At 33.9% G+C, this 19,272-nt stretch overlaps 1 protein-coding gene across 20 annotated transcripts in view; it reads right to left on the bottom strand.

Moving 5' to 3' along the window:
* Positions 1-19,272, bottom strand: part of Sox5 (SRY-box transcription factor 5) — a 955,314-nt gene that overhangs the window by 375,489 nt on the left and 560,553 nt on the right. For 2 of the 20 annotated variants that reach the window (XM_021728810.3, XM_040280903.2), the window contains exons 1-2: positions 14,664-15,224; positions 13,697-13,794 (exon numbers count right to left, since the gene is read on the bottom strand). The exons of 12 other annotated variants lie outside the window; for them this stretch is intronic. In XM_021728810.3, coding sequence (XP_021584485.2) covers positions 13,697-13,794; positions 14,664-14,795 — 230 coding nt within the window. In that variant the 5' untranslated portion in view covers positions 14,796-15,224. Of the gene's footprint in view, positions 1-8,327; positions 8,448-13,696; positions 13,795-14,663; positions 15,235-19,272 lie in introns of those variants that run through there. 6 more of the 20 variants (XM_078015075.1, XM_040280902.2, XM_040280901.2 and 3 more) reach the window with 6 other exon arrangements.

The following is a 19,272-nucleotide window of genomic DNA, read 5'->3' as shown; positions in this document are numbered from 1 at the left end:
CTGTTGAAAGAATAAAGAAATTCCTGCCATTAAAATAAATAATAAGTTAGGGAAGCACTTTATTATCTAGATCAATACTATATGGTGATAGTTGAGAGCAAGGGCTTTGGGGTTGGTGTTGGAGGCCAGTGGTAGAGTGTGTGACCAGCATATAGGAGACTCAGGGTTGTATCCCTAGCACTACAAGAAATAAATAAAAATAAAAGGAATGAGGATTTTAGAGGTAGACTGTCTGGGTTTGCAATTCCCATCCTTTCACTTATTACATGTGAGAAATTAGACAACTCCCTCTGTTTCATTTTCTTAGATGTGAAATGGGGATAAAGAGAAGACTGTTGTGAAGCTACAGGGAAATAATGCATGTAAAGGAACTTACAACAGAGTCTGGCACATAATAAGTTAAGTACATGCTGAATGTTAGCTCTATCTTTACATCTATATTTATAAGTGTATCTCCATATGCATAGAGAAAGAGCTTGGATCACAGCTTCTGGGTCAATTTAAGAAATTGTGTGTAGCATCAGCTGGGGTACAAAAGCTGAAGGTATTTCTATCCAGCCACAAACTTCTTTAAACCACAATGGAGAAAGCAAAGATAGTCATGGTAGCAATTCAAAAAATAAATATAATTCCTCCTTTCAAACATATCAAGTCTAAAATAATCAATACAATCCTTTAGTGAACATCTTCCTTTTATATTGTAACTGCCTGAAAATTCTGGAGAAACCGACAATATTTGCTGGATAAATGACAAATAGGACAGTGCAAGTCAGTGTTACTATCGGGGCTTTTTAAAAAGTGATAAAATTTCACTTCTTGCAGAAGAAAGCTCAGAAGGAAGACAGTTAATAGAAACCCAAGTCTTTCTGACTCATTGCTACCCTACTGAGCTGTGAACTACTAGAATCCAGATACAGACAGAGATTTTCATCTTCCTCCTCCATCCACAGAAAGGTCTACAGCCGTACTGTACAACAGAAATATAATGTGATCCACAAATGAGAGCCACACATGGATTTTAAATTTTCTAGTAGCTATACTAAAAGAAGGTAAAAAGTAAAAAAAAAAGACATGAAATAATTTTAATATATTTTAAGACAATGTATCCAAATACCATTACAACATATAATCAATATTTTTTTAAATAGAATATTTTAATTTTTTTTCAACCCAAGAATATGGAATCCAATGCATATTTTATACCTGCAGCTCATCTCAGTTCAGACTAGCCACATTTCAGTGCTCAATAGTAACAAGAGGGTGGCAGTTCCCATATTGGAAAGGACAGACATAGAGGGACTTGGAGAGCATTTCTTTATACTTTTCTAAATCACTTACTTCTTCTTCAATAGCCAAGAAGATAAAAAAGGTTTTTGGTTTGTTGGGATTTTTTTCAATTTATATAACCTAAACAAATCAATAAACTAGCACATTCAAATAATGAAATTTTCCTAATAGTTAAAAAATTTAAAAATACATTTCTATAAAATAGGTCAAATAATTACTTAAATTTTAAAAATTTTTGTCTATGATATGCTAAGGAAAAGTCTATAATGACTCTTAAACACTAGCCTATAAATTTAAAAGCTTCTCTTATACAATATTTGCTGATATTCTACTAAGCATTTGGGGGATTTCTTCCTCACCTTTAGGTAAAGCAAACGGGTTGCATAATTAGATTCTATCTATAATTTACTATCTATAGTATGATTTTCCTTTACTGTGATAAAACAGTACTGTTCTGATTTAATACTATAAATTCAGAACAAATGGGAAAACATTAAATTCAGAAATGCTTCTGGGCCATTAACCTCCATGCTGATTTGACATGCAACGTAGTATTCGGGGAACAGACTCAGGACTATACCCTGTTCCTAAAGCAAACAGAATTTTATCTCATCACCATCTGGGCTCTCATCCTAAGGGCCACTTGCTTAGTGTTGCTGATATCTCTGAATATCTTGAGTTATAGCACGGAGATCTGCTTTATTAGTGAAAGACCCATTTTGCTAGGATAAGAAGACTGACATAGGAGAGATTATGGAGGGAACAAAATTTTGGCTGAGGTCCTTGTTTTCATTATTTAGCTGAAGAAAATCATTGGTTATACACGCTTTCAAAAAGCCTATGGTTTTTCTAAGGTACCAATAAAAGTGATACCATTCATAACGTGGACAGTGGTCTCTTTCATATATTGCCTATAGTCGCAAACTTAAGTGCCAAGCAGATGGTTGAAATCTGTTTTGTATAAAATGTGGGCTTTTTTTTCCAACTGTGTTCTTTGTATTCATATTCAGCCTAGGTTTTAGCCATCAAAACACTGGCACTATGTCGATCATTAGCAGCATTTTAGACAACTGGCAACTAAGGTATTCACTGTTCTCCACAAAATGTTCAGCTAATATTTCCCAGATGTATAATTAAGGCAAAAGATCATCTTCTTAAATTGGTATCAGCACTTTGGATGGCTTCTGGCTTTCAACAGATTATATCAGTGGAAAACAATTTTATATCAAAAATAAGGGTTCTATTTCTTGGGTGATTTTCTTGGTTGCTATAATGCTCCTCATAAAAAGAAATCTATATATTTCCCCCAACCATCACCTACAGTCCAAAGAATATATAGCTAATGCAAAGTCTCTCATGTTACTTTTAGTATGAAAATCTATTTTGTACTGTATTTACATAGAAAATAGTGTAAGTGATAAAATGCTTTCTAATTTTCAAACTATTTGTATAAATACTAGTTTAAAAAAAAACATGTGTATGTGTGAATTCTTTACATTAACAGAAAATTACTGTTCTTTGTTGTTCACTAATCTCTTTTCTAAAACGTTTCATTCTCATGATTATGCACAAATAAATGAAATTTAATTTGAGCTGCTTAAGGAACAAGAATATGCCAAATCAGCAACTATACCTGATATACTAGTATCTATAAAAACAACTGTTAGTGTATCATATTTCCCACATACGAAATGACTGAAGACATGGTTTTAGGATGTATAATTATTAGTGGCCAGCAGTCAGAGGAAACTATAGCTATATTACTGCTGTTTAAGTACACGTTACCTGAAGCCAATAATATAAATGCATTTAAAAGTTATATTAATTATAAATATAATTCAACCAATTTCTTATAGGTATTATTTTCTATTCTAAAATAATTTTCAGATATCTGACTAGTATGTTATCAAACAAAAATAACTTTTTAAAAATAGTGCTGGATTCAGTGGCTTGCATTCAGAGATACCAAATACTTTATAAATTTTCATAATTTTAAACTGGATTAATTAACATTGGGGGGGTTAAACAATCTTTTACTTATTTTAAGCCCATTTCATAGATGCATGGCTGAAACCCAAAGAATTTAAGTGACTTATGCATCACAAAGTTTTAATTCTTGTTTTAGAAACTGCAGTAACATATGCCAACCTTGTATATAACTAAATGCTAGACTATAAAATATATTAGCAGTAAGTTGCCCAACTGGATGATTTCCAGATTTTCTTTCTGGTTTAACAGTAGGATATTTGCACATTTTTCTTTGGTCCTAAATGCAGTTCTAAATGTAGTTCTGGTTAAATAAGGTTCTTTTTCTTTTTCTTTTCTGTTTTATAACCTTTATATCTATCCAAGGAGAATAAGAGAACACACCCATTTTTTTATTCTCAAATTAAAAGTGGCAAGCGCTGTATAAAATTTCTATATAACTATTAAGCAAAGAATTTTAACATAGCTAATTCCTATGTAATCCCAAATACATTAATCTGTTTTTAAAACCTGAACTAATTTGCTCAAAGATTATATATTTTTAAAGTCAAGATATACAGAAAGTCCTTAGTATCTATTAAAGATTATGTTGCTGATAGTATAACTACAGTTTTTTCCCCTGAATAGTGTTTAAGCATAAAAAAGCATGCAATCTTCCAAACATAAGATATTAACAATATGTGAAGTCTGTCCCCTAACATAAAACACTTTTTTTTCAATCATTCTTTTGTTGGTTGCTGTTCCACTTCTTTGCTTTATAAAGGTTTAACTTTTTTTTTTCCTTAAAATTGCTAACCAGTAACTAATGCATGTCAAGTTAGCTAGTCTGGTGCTAATGCTAATAATTATTTAATTAATTTGGGAAAGCACTTAAAAATCTATCTTTGTACTACTTATTTGTAATCTTAGATAAGCTTGCTACTTTCCAGTACACTTTTATTAATTCATATAAGAATATGAACTGTCCATAGCCCAGTGTTTTCCTAATGCTCTGCTGTCCAATCTTTCTTCCTTTTTCATTTCTTATAGACTTTCAATCTCTGACCTAACATGCCACTCTCATGCTTTTTCTTATCTATCTCCCTACAGTGCCTTGTTCAGCCACCCATATATAATTTATCTTTACAATATAAGTAATGTTGAGGATGAGCAATCTGATGCACCTGAGAGATTCAGACACATACACTGTGAATCTTATCTTTTGAAACACCTTAAATAGTTAATAGCCAAACTTGTTCACTTAACTCCTAAATAAAAATTATACAGAGTACTTAGATTGAAAACTCCTAAACTACATTATAGTTTTTGTTCTTGCACAATGATACCTAATTAACAGGTAAGCTGAATTGATTCTACATTTTGTGAAACCTGGTTATATGGGGTAACCTGTCTCCAAATCGCTGCATAAAATGCAAGAATTCTGACCACTTGAGTTAGGAGTTGGGGACCCTTCAAATGTAGTTCAAAGTGATGAAATTTTATACTTGAGAGATTTTAGGAATCACAGTCTATTTCTCATTTTACATTTAAGATTCAATGAGGTCTCAGTTTGTAAAGAACCAGAATTTGAGATCTCATGTCCAGTTAACAATGCTTTCTATTATGTTACCCTTCCAAAAAAAAAAAAAGTGAAGATATTGCTAAATGTAAACCTTAAACTAAATAGAGGAGAGTATTTTATTCTTTAGGAGAAATACTCAAAATCTACCAAAAACAAACAAACAACAACAACAAAAAGAACAAACAAACAAAACTGTTCCACACTAGGCCTCTAATATTATCTCAATTGAAATCTCAAACATCCCCAATTGTTATGCAAGCACACTTTGATTTACTCAACTTTTTCAATACAATTTTCCATTATATATACATCACAATATCAACAGAGTATGACTCTGTTGTACATGCCATATTACGTAAAAAATTTATGTTGTAAAAAAAAATAGAAATGAGCCATGTTTATATTTCTATGAAATATTTCATTCTCTCAAGTCACTCTCCCTCAAACTGCAGCTTCATCAGGATTTGGTAGGATTTATTCAAGGGATCAATTGCCTATAAATAAAAAAAGTTTCTCCTGAATTCCAACTTTTAAAAGTGTATATGTGCACAGTTTTTACATCTCCCCAAATATACCCTTCATATGACTGTTAGTGGCTCCCAATTACCTTTTAATTTACTTGTAAAATTCTCTCTCTATATTGCTCCTTCTCTTTGATTCTTTATATTGCTATCAGGATCTTTTGACTGTGTTTCCATTTCTCTTCAAGAATGCTTTTATAATGTTAGGTGTTCTTAAACTCTGTACAGTCAAATTAGATCCACTTTATTTTTCCAGTAATGATAAGTGTTTTAGAAACAATTACACTACCAAGATTTATATCCATAATCCTTAGAGCTCTAATATTTTCCTCTATTTCCTAAATTCTAGTTACATTTAGGACTTCAGGGAAACATAAATTCCACTCTCAGAAACAGCATTCATTGTTATCTTTGTTTTTTCCATTCCTAGGTGTTCTGATTATTGGTATTTAGACTGTTACATAAAAGTTTGCTTCACATTCTAATGATGCTGTGAAGGAGATGACAATCTGGATCTTACAGGATTATTATGCATTCATGGTCAAACTTGAATTAGTGAATGAATAAGAAATGGAATAATTTGACCACAAGTTCATTCCTTTCTCTACTACAGCAAGGCAATACCATGTATTATCCTGACTTCAATACAGTTCTCTTACACTACAGATAAGAAAAAGAGAGGAAATATTAACCTTAATTTTATGTGATATCTTTTGGCATTTTTGGGGACATATTATGAAATTCAATAGCAAATACTAAAAAGGGGGGGGGAGGGACATCAGGACAGGAGTAAATAAAAAAGTCTTTGGACTTTGTAAACTATTACCCAACAAACTCTGGCCCAGGGTAAATAACCAAAAGGAAGAATTGTAGGCAAACAAATAATAGTTCAACTCTACAATTAGAACAAAAATATTTTAGAACTTTGTCAAGCAACCTATATTAACTGTGAATGAAAAGTTAATAGCATAAAACAGCGGTTTTCCATTTCACACTCATAAGAAACATGAAGGCGCATTTCTCCTTTACGATGTGTCTTTCTGCTTTATTAGGATGCCTGTCTATTGAATAAATATAAATTTGTTTAAAAGTACATGTCAACAGATCACATATAAAAGTTCCACAACCAGTCCTCAAATAGCCTACCACGTACCCTTTGGTATCTCAAGACCAGTTAATACCAATACAGGGGGAAAATGTCAAAATCACTACTATTGTAAACCTTGACTACACTTTGTAATAAATTTTGATTAGAAATGTACCAAGAAAATATGATGTGAGTATCTGTCTTCTCTTTTACCACTAGGTTAAGAAATTAACGGGCGAAGCAGGTTAACTCTTTCCCTTCTTTTCTCAATAGTATCCCTAAAGCCCTAGATGACAGGACAAAACCTTTAAGAAATTTTTGTTCAGTGTCCCAGCTGATCTTACTAAACTGCCAATATCAAACTCTTATCAGGTTTGGGGCTTTTTCGAGGGTCTTTATGCAGTCATTTTCACTTTACATTTATTCTCGAGGCTTTTGATTCTTAGGATTTAATGTGACAAAAATGCCTGGGATAGGCAGGGGAGACAAGTGTGCAGAGCATAATGAAACCCTCTGCATCTCTGCAATGAGAAATATCAGAGGGGAGCCACATACCCATTTTTTAAGAAAGATCATATCTTCTGTTTTTTTTAACATTTTCTTTTCTAAAACACACATTCTTTCAAAGATGTGAAGAGCAGAAATAGAAACGCTGTTACATATGAAAGTTTCAACGGATTTGCTGCCAGCAGCTTTTCTTTATAGTGTTCCTCTTACCTACAGTATGTGTTGGCACTGGCAGGTAGCCCTAATTCGTTAGTAGCCAAATTATTTTTGTCCCTAAAGTACGAGAAATCTCCATAGCACATGAATGAGACATGGTTTACTAGTTTACACACATTTTTATAACTCCAAGAAACCAAAACTCATTCACAAATGCTTTCATTTCAGTAAAGAGAAGGGCCACAGAACACCAGAGATACCCACATGGAATTCCTGGTCCTCCTTCTCCAGGAGAGAATGAAGAGAAAAAAAAAAATCTTTTTAACTCCAATAAAGAAGTTTGATCCTTATTGCAAGAAAAATAAACAGCTTTCTGTTCAACACACTCCACATTTCATTTCAGTCAAAACATTTCAGTGCAAGGAATTAAGAAAAAAAAAAAAAAACGTCAGTTAGTCATAAACCTAAAAGTCTCCAGATAAAAATTCATCCCGGCATAGTAGGTTTAGACACTGGTGCTCAATAACTAGCATCTTCATATTACATGATCACCAGACACATTACACACTGCTGCTCCACCTTCACTAAGTTATAGAGAAAAATAGTAAAGAGAAATAAGCAACACTTAAAAATACATAACACCAGTGATGATTCAGCCCCAGCAAAAAAGAAAAAAAAATCTCTGAATTTTCAAGGCAAGACAAAAGCAAATGTATTAATTCTAAAGAGCCAAGTGACTGAAATGTTAGATGAAAGAAAGAGATTTGAAATACAATGAGCCAAGATCGAGTTTGAATTGATTTAAGGTTCGACATTGATTTCAAATGTCTATGAACATCTACAAGCTTTTGTTTTTAATTTTCCTTCTGTCATGTTTTATGAGCAAAATGTCCTTAAACTACCTTGTAATAGATTAATTACTTTCAAGCTGGGTGACAAAAGGGCATAATGACCGGAAAATGATACAAAAGAAACAGAAAACGCATGTTAACAAGTTTATCAACAAACCTGGGTAATTCTCATGAAGTACAGATTAAGGTTCAGTGGTTCCAAACTGGCAGCATTCAAATTGGGTTCATATTTGGGTTTTTTGTTTTGTTTGTTTTTTTAAACCACCTGTCCTAAAACGACATTGTTTATGCTAATTATCTTTGTTTATGCCACAATTCTGTTTGTTTACTACATTCTTTTAAAATACCATATCCCTATAAACAGTTCTCACCAGAATTCTTCTAAATCTTGTTTCGGTCTGGTCCTTCTCGGCAGCCCAATGAGCAGAATGCAGCTCTACAATGAAGGCGCAAGAGCTGGGAACAACTTTGTCTCTGACTCCTCAGGCTGGCAAAGGCAGGGAGTACTGCTGAGGTTTTACTCTCAGGCTCCAAGGGAAAAGGATACTGAATGTAGAGAAATGTAACACCCCCCTATTGGACAAGCAGAACCATACGCCACAGTATCTCCAGAGGAGATGTATGAACTCTCAACTAGTAAGTAAAGAGAAGAATAGCTAACACCAAAGGAAAGGGATGATAACATCAAGCTGCAAAAGAAGACACAGAAGTCCAAAAGGATAAAAAGGTCTTCTCTGGAACCATCATCAGTTCCTGATGAACATGAATGTACATGAAGCATCCTCTGAGAGTATATCCAAATAAATACACGATGTTCACTTGAGCAACACAAGATCTGTCTTTATATGTTTTTTGCTACTCTAGCAATACCCCTTGATCATGTTCATCTACCCAGCATTTGAATTTTACATGTCAGAGAAATGATGATGAAAAGGAAGGTAGGAAAGAATGAAGGAAGGAAGGAAAAACTTTGTAAGCTTTTAGTCCACTTCTTGTTCAACAAAATTTTTTTTTTCCTTCAGGAAGAAGACACTTCATGATTTTGTGAAATCTCTGAATATCCTTTTATCTAACTGCCATCACCTGAATCAGAGACCTGGCATACTGAAACTGTATGTGACTTAGTACAAGAGACAAACTTAGATTGATTTATTTCCCATGCTATTGGTTAACCTCATTGAAATTATAAATGAGTAACAAATTATGAAAGAAAACAAAACCCATCAGTTATACTTATTTAACTAATCTATAAAGAGGGTGGCATTCAGACTACATAATGCACATCTGCATTATACAATATACTCATTAGGTGGCTGAAGAATTGATAGTGGAAGGAACAGACAATAAAAATCAGACTTCACCCATGAATGTAATTTTGCTTTCTAAATGCACTATGAATGAAATCCATATGAAATAGCTTTCAACTTTATGGAGGAGTAATGTTCCTAAGAATCAGAACAGTTCTTATTTTCTGACTCTCTCGTCTCTGATGCATATACAGATTTTAGATAAAAGCTCCTCAAGAACAGGTAAACAGTTCAACATATGCTTACCATACTTAAGAAACATCAGAATGCACCAAGACGTAAAGTAATCATAATATTCACGCATTTCTTTTTCTATCAAACCTGCTAAACACTGAGCAACACACAATGCAACCTGTCATTTAACCCTTAATTGTTCTTGATAATCAGTCAGGTTCCCTGCCAAGTCCTCAGGACAGTGCTCCAGTGTGTGTGTGACACAAGTGTGGTTTATGAACTACTTCATAGAAGCTGCATTCCAAGCCAAGGTCTTAGCCCAGCTTGCAAATTATTGAGATGGTAATTAAAATCTATAATAAGTTATAGACACTTTTTCCTCTAAAAGGCAGTAGTAAAATGATCAAAGACAAATATCAGAACATCCTCAAAATATATTATCAAACTCTCAGGTTTACAATTGCCATTAGGTGACAATTTGGACATATAACTTTCCTTTGATTCACACCTAGAGGTCATCTGCAAAGCTGAATTACTCATCACTCATGAGCACAATGGTTTAAGAAAATGTTTCTAATTAAGCAGCATAAATGTCTGGGTAATAAATATTTTATTGGTATGGTCAAACTTTAGGTAATTAAAATACCAATAATGTCAAAGATATCCTTGCAGCCAATCAGTAGTAGTTTTTAGTGCAATTTTGCAAATTAGTTTTTTATAGAACCTAGGGTGCATTTCTTTCTTCAGAAAACCACTTAAAAGTTTTCTAATAAGAAAAAATTATTTTAGTTGGTATGACCACAAATAAATATGATGGTAGTATGAAGTATATAAGTTAATTTTTATTGGAGAAGGTTTTACGCCTCAATATCTAGAAAATAGGTTCCCTATTATCTGTACCCGTTTTGAGAGAAGCAAACAAATAGAAGATACTATAAGGTTAATTTGCTTCAGCTTACTACCTTCAATCCCAACTTTTTTCCCTTTTAGACATTATCAGACTGTCTTCACAAGTAATCATTTTACTTGCTTTTTAATTAAGTCTCTAAGATGAAGCAATTAGAAAGTGTAACAAGTAGATCAGTCATAAACCTAAAATTATAATCAAATAGGAAAGCACTACAATGCTATTGATACACTAACAAAAATGGCTATTTTTCATTCATTAGTTCAAACTATTATTGAAATTTAAGGCAAATAGTTTAAATATTTTCATTCTACAATTGTCAAGAAATAGGTACATTTCAAAGGAAAAGCCTTAAGTCACAATTTTTCATTATTTTCTTTCAGTTAAATGTGTAAACTCATTGAGTTCTTTAGGAGATTTTTAATTCAAATATTCCATGCAATGATGCTGTTACTAACATTTAGACCATGTTGCCATTTATTTTTCTCTAAATAACAAGGTGTAAAAGACTTTTTTTTTTGCAAATAATTCTTCAGAACATACTTTGCCTATTCATCTGCCACTTGAGAATTTTGTTTTCATAATCAATTATGACAGGGATGATTGAAAATAAAAGTGCAATATTTCAAGTTTTCTACTTTTCAGAATCTACTGTTACATGGGCTCTACCTCCTGAATAGTTTTTAACAGACAATGAAACTCTTACTACTTCTTAACCATTTAACCACTGTTTATTAGTGAGAGAGTATTAACCATGTTTATTTCTACAGCTAAAAATACAGATGTATAGAAATCTAAATCTGATTTTTGATCTTTACAATTAAGTTTTGAATATTTCTTAAAGTTTCAAATAGTCCACAGGTTGGAAAGAATAACAGAGGATGGAGAATACCAATAAAATAAGGAATAAATGACCATGTAAAACTTCTACAATACCTGAGCCCCAAACAACTTACTTAAGTCCTCTATACCAGTTCTATTTCATAAAGAAATTTAGAAGTCCTCTTTTCAGATTCCTAAGTTTGAGTGAAAACTCATCTATGGCAGGTGAGCAAATAGAATAAAAATTAACAGACAGTAGAAATAACCTATGTAGTCAATGAAAGTTGCAAACAGATGAAAAGGCAAAAAAAAAAAAACCACAATTCTATGTGATAGTGTAATTGCATCATATGAACCTCTTTTGAAAAAATAAATATTCAATATTGTGTCTGCATGATATACTCTGTGAGTGACTGTAGATACACTCACCGTACAAATTCAGTGTAAACAAATAGTAATGGTTTACTGAGGTTTTTTGTATGTATTACCAATTACAACCACAGGGGAAATTATTAAGAAATTTTACATTGTATGACATTTGTCAAAATTATTTTAGCTACTAATATTTCCAAATATGATATTCATACTAATAATCCTATTGATTATCACTTGCTTATTTAATTATCCAGTTAGAAAAGCATGCCTCTGGGTGACAAAAAAAGAGAGAGAGAGAAAGACAGAGAGAGAGAGAGAAAGAAATTAATTCTCACCAGGAGGAAAATATTAAGAGATTTGAACATCAGAATACGAAAGGGAAAAGTTTAGTTTAAAAAGAGATAATTGAAAAAATACAAATAAAGTTCACAGCAGGAAGCTTGCTTATGTGGAGAAATAAGCTAAAGCCTGTTAATATGTAACTACCTTTTTATAAGAACAATCTGTTAACAGGCTTACAAATCAGATTCAGACTTTTATTTTCAAAAAGTATAATTAGAATTAAGGAAAATTATCATTTAAGTGCTACTCTGTGCATGCTAGAAAACTTACTGTGTTAAATTAACAAATTGCTACATTAGTCAATAGTATGTTCCAATGTGAACAACTTCACTATCTACATAGGAAATAAGGGTATATTTGTAAATAAAGGCTAACTAAAGAGTTAATGTAGAGAACTTTGAAAAAATAATTCTAAACTGTTAAGAAAGCTCAATTATTCACTGAACTTATTGAGTAAGGATGCACCTTTTAATTAAAAATAAAGAGGAAATGAGAGAAAGACTGTATTAAAGTATGCATGTTGGCTATTTTACTTTTTTCTCTGATCTGATACTGGCTTCTCGAATATGTGGCCATGTCCAAGGGTTATTTTATTCTGAATACTCTTTTTCCCTTCCACTGCTTCACTTCTAGAATGTTTTAATCTTTGTCCTTTCTTTTTTCGTCTTTTCATATCAAATTCAGTCGTTTGAGCGATGAACAGCTTGACTTAGCATATTTTTAACCAGCTGGTCTAGCACCTAGCTTGCATTGCATAGTCAGATACAACAAATGTTTATACAGAAGGTAGCTTTCATGAAAATGAAAAAAAGCCTGGGTATCATGCATCCTGGCTTTTTTTAGCTTTTTTTTTTTTAATTCACCATACAGAATACAAAGTTTGAATTCTTTTTAATGGCAAACAAAAATCTATTTATAGTTCAAAAAATGAACTTATGCTGGGATAAGAACTCAAATTTAAAAATTGCAGTGTGTACTTATAGGAACATGAAGAGGACTAAAATTCTTTCAAAGCCCTGCTTCACTTGCAACACCATCAAATGGAAGGATATTGCACATATTTCTCTAAATAGGAACAACTTAATTACAAATACACTGATCATCATCATAGCCAAAGGGAAAAAAAAAGGTAGTAACCAAATTGACTTGAGACAGCTAGCACAAAAAGTGGCCACTAAAACTCAGAAAGAGAGCAGCCCCAATCCCCCCCTTTTTTCCACACCCCCCTTGACACTCAAGTGTAATCTACTAATATATACTGGGATATTAAATTTTCTTTGGAAAAAAAAATCTCTGCTCTCTTATATCAACAAAAGGTCATGTGCTCTACTGAGCAGCTTCCAAAGTTTTACGGAAGGATCAAATAGGAACTTATAAGCCTCCGTTTTAACTACCACTAAAACCTTCTGTCACCCCAGAAATTACAGGAGACAGGGATGCTGGAAAACCGTAACACTCTGCACAAAAGCATTTTTAAAATGTGTAGAAAGGGACAGAAAAATATCAATGAATGTAAAAAGTAGAGAGTTGAATGAGGAAGAGAGAAGCGTGAGTGGGGGAGAAAGATGCTTAATGTTCATTTAATTTCCTGTTATAGGACGTAACCTAAAAACATTAGCAGAAATCTCTCGGAGACTTTGGAGATCAGTTCAGTTTGGTCCCCGCAACCACAACAAAAATCTGCTATCAAGATTTCAGGAGCCTTAGCTAAAGCATATTTTGGGGGAGTATCTTCCAATTGATTCAGAGACTACTGTAAAATGGGAGAGTTGCACTTCAATATATTAGGGGGGGAAAAAAAAACTGTACTCACCTTTCAAACTCCTGAGGTAAATCAGGGTCAGTAAGCATGCTGGAAAAGCACAATTTCCCTTTGTCACAGCAGCCACCTATGATCGTCTCCAACTGAACCTGTCAAGTGAGTCCAAACCTTCTAAACCAATTGATTCTCTCTCTTCCCCTCTCTCTCTCTCTCTCTCTCTCTCTCTCTCTCTCTCTCTCTCTCTCAATCTCTCTGTAGCTCTCTCTCCCCCCCTTCCCCCCTTCCCCTCCTCTCTCTCTCTCTCTCTCTCTCTCTCTCTCTCTCTCTCTCTCTCTCTCTCTCTCTCTCTCTCTCCTAGGACTCCTTGACCAGTCTCTTAAAGGGGTAGCGCACTTCCAGCAGCGGGGTCTGGCCGCTCCCCCCTCAGCTGAGCCGCACGCTCTGGCTGCAAGGCACTAGACAACCTCAGGGTGCCTGTCCTTTCCTTTTAATTCTCTCTTCTAGACATTCCCAATGTGAGAAGTCAACTCATTTAACACGTCTCCCATACTCTCTCTCCTCCAAATAATAAAAGTCTCTCTCTCTCTCTCTCTCTCTCTCTCTCTCTCTCTCTCTCTCTCTCTCTCTCTCTCTCATACATACACACATATACACACACACACAAAGTATGATTTTGTGATTTCGTAAAATGCACTGGCTGATTAAGAAGTCTGTATAATAACGGAACCCGAATCAAATTGCACTTATTAACTAATTAAGCAAAAGATTAGATATTTAATAATAGCATTTTTACACAAAGAATTATTATTCCTTCTCACCCCTTTCTAGGCTCTCTCCGAGCACACACGGAAACAAGCACGAATACACGCGCGCTCACACACACACACACACACACACACACACACACTTACTCACACACAACAATCAGGCATTGTTCTGAGGGAAGAAAAGCAACTTTGACAGATTGAAATATAGCAGAGGCCCCTTCAAGGAAACCTGTAAACAACTTGTCACTCACTCTGTCGGTCTCACTGTTAGCTCGTGCTTTCCACAAAGTGGTGCGAATGTCCTGGCAACCCAACCAAAGTTTCTTCAGCTCCAAACTCCATAAAACACGATGTGCGATGTGGAGGGGAATAGGTATCCACATGCCAAAATAATACACACAGGCAAGCAAAAAAAAAATCCAAACCAAACCAAAAAAACACAAATGGAAAGATAGTACTGACCAACTCTCCAGTGGGGGACGGATGAGGAGGTCAGGGGTAGGAAGTGCTCCCCTGGCTGTGGGTCTCTTTAATTTCCTCTGCCCAGGCAGCCACAGATAACAAGGTGGACAAACTGTGGCTTTACAGATCCTAAGCTGGCTGGCAAGGCACAGCCTCCATAGCAGTTCCAATTATCTAGATAAAAATCTGGCAGGCGAGGAAGGTAATCAGGTAATGTACCTTTGACATGAAATGACAGAGGCACATACACACAGAGAGAGACACTTACACAGACACGCATGCAGAGATGGTGGCTGCCCCGCACCGCAGCATCTGGTCAGGGAGTAAGCACACACTCACCAACATGAGATAGTGTGCATTCTTCACACACACACACACACACACACATGCACACACACACACACACTCAGTCACTCACACACGCTCTCCACTCCTACTGGGAGGGTTCATTCTGCACAAAAGGCTACATTACAGAGCCCGCCCCAATAAGGGAAAGAGAGGAAAAAAAAGCCTTCCATTGTTGAGAGGGCAGGTCAGTTGATTAGATTTTCTGTGGAGAATTCCACGAGGAAATTCCCTTCAAAGCCGAAGTGATTAACTGGGGGCTATTCTGGAAATGGAGCAGACAATAGCTCAATAGTCTGCACAGCCAATGTCCAGGCTGGCACTGAACTCACTTAAAAAAAAAAAAAAATAAAAGCCAGACTCCCTGTTCTTTTCCACACATCCCCCCCACCCCCTCCACTCCTTCCAACTTCCCCTCCCAATTCCTTTTATTTTGCAGCTGGACAACATTAAGGGCCTTTAAAACCACAAGGGTTGACCCCACAGCAGTTTGATTAGGTCCCACTTTTTTTTCCCCCCTCTGGCGACAGGCAGACAGTAAGTTTACTTTTTGAGACATACACAATGACACACCGTACACACATTCAGAACAGAGAAATCAATTATTAACTTTCTCATACTAATAAATGTATTCTTCCTTCAAAGCTTATAAATTTTTGGACAAAGTTGATGATAACTTAGTAATGAGGTTCATCATTCACAAGATGGCCTAAAATTATATATGTGCACACTACGAAATCAACGTGGAGTGAGATTTCAGCATGTCACTATGGAGTTAAGACACTAACAAAACACAGAATTATGACCCACCCTGAAAAAGCTGTTAACAAGGGATGTGGCAAAAATGACTTGATGCTGACATGATTTTAATTTTCAGCAGTTAGGGAACAGGGGGAGGGATATTACTCACTATTTTTTTTTCTTGTAGTTAGCATCAATTTTTTTTTATTACGGCAACAACTTATTTCTACATAGAAAAATAAGAAAATGGTTGAACCTGTTTTAAATATCTATTTTTTTTTTTAGCCCTTAAAGGACAAGTAATCTAATGCACTGTATTTGATAATATAAAGAAAAATTATATTGTTCCTCTATTGTTAATCTTGGTTATGGGAACTGGAGTATAGTAGCTACAGAGCTAAATGCAGTTTAAAATTATTTATTTTTTTTCTAATTAGGGAATCTTGTTTCATCTTGTAGCAATAGAAAAAAAAAATGAAAGAAGAGGAAGGGTAAGTTACAAGGAGCCATAGGGGCTGGAGTCAGGAAGAGGAGGAGGCAGGGAGGAGAGGAGAAGGAAGAGCACAAGGAGGAGACATAGTGGCAGCATAAAGATAGAAACAAAGATAATGGCCATAAGGCAGGATGCTGAGATCCGTATGGTCCCAGCTGCTGTCTTGCTACAGCTACTACCTCTGGTTATTTCTCTGAAACTCTTAATTCAGAAGGTCACCAGAGCAGGTAAGAAAAGGTATAAGTATTTGAGACCAAAGATAATATAAAGGAAAGATGCCCATCTCATAATCTTCTTTCTCTTTGTTTTAAATATATATATATATATATGTGTGTGTGTATATGTATGTATCAAATACATACATATACACACACATATATAATCTTTGAAATATATATGCTTAATATGTGTATATATAAATATAAACATCAAATAAACACAAAGAATATATAGGAAAATGTGAAATGATTTGAAAGTTAGTTTTAGATCTCAGCATGTTCTATAAACATTCTTACAGCCATACAAAAAACAAATTATTTCATGTACAATCATCTAGATAAAGAGTTAAGATAGACTAAAAACTAGACAAGAAAATTCATCCAATGTAATATGACAATACTAGTAATGATAATTTGAAATAATGTAACCCAAAACTCATAAGGAACTTGGTGCACATAAATTAGCTCAGGGATCTCACATAGTATAGGTTAGGGGTGGATGTGCACAGCCCTAACTTACACTGAGTTCAAACATAGGCAAAAGAAATTTAAAGCCACATGACTGTTTGGTAGCTCATTTGTTGAAGCCAGATCTCCCCATCACCTGTTTTATTTGTGACAGTATAATACAGAAGAAACTCATCCTGCAGAATGTAGAGTTGGAAAAATCCCAAGATAGTACTCTCTTTTTTACATGACCTATAAAGACTTTCAGGTAACTTATTAAAAATTAAATTTCATAAAATATTGTGGTCACTAAGTTAAAACCACATTTAATAATTGAATGAAATACACATTTAAATATATGCCTCTCTGGAAAGCAAGTTTTCTTTCATTTGAAGAATACAAATCAAATTAGCATTTCTGTCAGATTAGAATGTCAGCAAAAGGAAAGATAGTTCTAAAATATTTTGGTTAAAAACTGACCCTGGTTATTTTATGAAATGTTCTAATTAATCCAACATTTAATACTAGATTATTGTTACTTATAAATTATCTTTTGATTTTGTATTAAATATTAAAATGTTTAAATAGTTCATGTCTATCACTTAATTTTGTTAAATAAATCTTTAATTCTTTATCAGTTTTCTGAAAAACTTAAGATTTTTCAACTGATTACATATCTCTTATTCTTTACATCAGCACTAACATCACAGGGTGATGTATGCTATACTATCCTAAGTAGGATTATAGAAAATTTCATAATATATGTGAATTGAGACATTCTTTAGCATTGTATTAAATGCTTACCAATTTGTTAAGGGCTATGTACTTAAGACTCATTCTAGAAAATTTTGCAATGTGTGTCATTATTATTAACTAATAAAGTAAAATTTCCAGTTAATTGTTTAGTGTCCAAGACTTCCAATGTAAATATTTTAGGTGAAGTTAAAACCAAAATAAATATAAAAATGAACAGTAGGAGGGATGAAAACTTACCTGAACAACACTTAAGATGGTATGAGATATATATATATATGATCTACAACTACAAATATATGAGAACAAACACATCTTCAGAGGCGACAAAGCATGGAATACAATAGAAACTCCATGACAGAGTTTTATATTTAAGGAGTCTCTTTGCTACTGCTACAGCAGTAATATAGAAAATGGAATGAACCTGGAAAAGTGTGCTTTTAGAACTCATGTTGTTTCCATTACAAATGTAAAAACAAGAGTCACATAGGCAAAGGAAATATTATATATGCTAGAGAACACTGCTGGGGAATTCTCAGAGAGAAAACAGGAAATTTTAAGATCATAAACAAATGATTTCTAAATTTAACCTTAACCCCTTTTAAAGTATCACTTTAAGCAAGCATTTCTAATATGTCTTTCCTCATTTAAAAGGACATCTTTTATTCCTGTGGTTTAGGACAGAATTGTTAAATATCTACTACTTTAATAATTGAAATTAATTGAATTATAGTCATAGGTACAGATTACACTTTACTATTTGATTATATTCCTACCATCCAACTAGTTTTCATACTTTATGAAAATTGGAAGGCTATTTTTGAGAAATAAAACTTTTACTACTACAATCATGATGAATTTAAGGCATATTTATGTCAGATAATACTATAATTATATTGATAAGCTGACATAAGAGGCATTAAAAATGTCTTTTTTTGTCCTGGATGTTTTACTTTGGTTTTAAAGTTCACCTAAAAAGGTGGGGAGTGGAGAGAAAGAAAGAGAGAGAGAGAGAAAGAGAGAGAGAGAGAGAGAGAGAGAGAAAAGAAAGGGAAAAAGAAACTTCTAGCTGAAGTACATCTGTCATCTGTGAACCATTCACAACATACTCAAGGAGCTCATCATTTACCCACTAAGGTATCATATGTAGCCAAAAACAGTGAGTTGGAGAAGACAAGTTTTGTAATATTGGAGTGCTTCAGAAAAACACATAAGAAATTCAATAGTCTATCTTATTTTTTAATGACCTAACATTCAATCCTCTGTAACACATGCTTGCCAGAGAATTGATATAAAATAGCCGACGAATTCAAAGTTTTTCTACTTTCATGCTATTTCTGTATTGTTTTGTTTTGTTTTGTTTTAAACACGACAAGAAACTGCCTTCATATTACATATCTG

This window comes from Ictidomys tridecemlineatus, chromosome 6 (assembly GCF_052094955.1).
Source record: "Ictidomys tridecemlineatus isolate mIctTri1 chromosome 6, mIctTri1.hap1, whole genome shotgun sequence".
Lineage (NCBI taxonomy): Eukaryota > Metazoa > Chordata > Mammalia > Rodentia > Sciuridae > Ictidomys > Ictidomys tridecemlineatus.
Note: the sequence above shows the minus strand (reverse complement) of the source record. Positions and strands in the feature narration are given on the sequence as shown.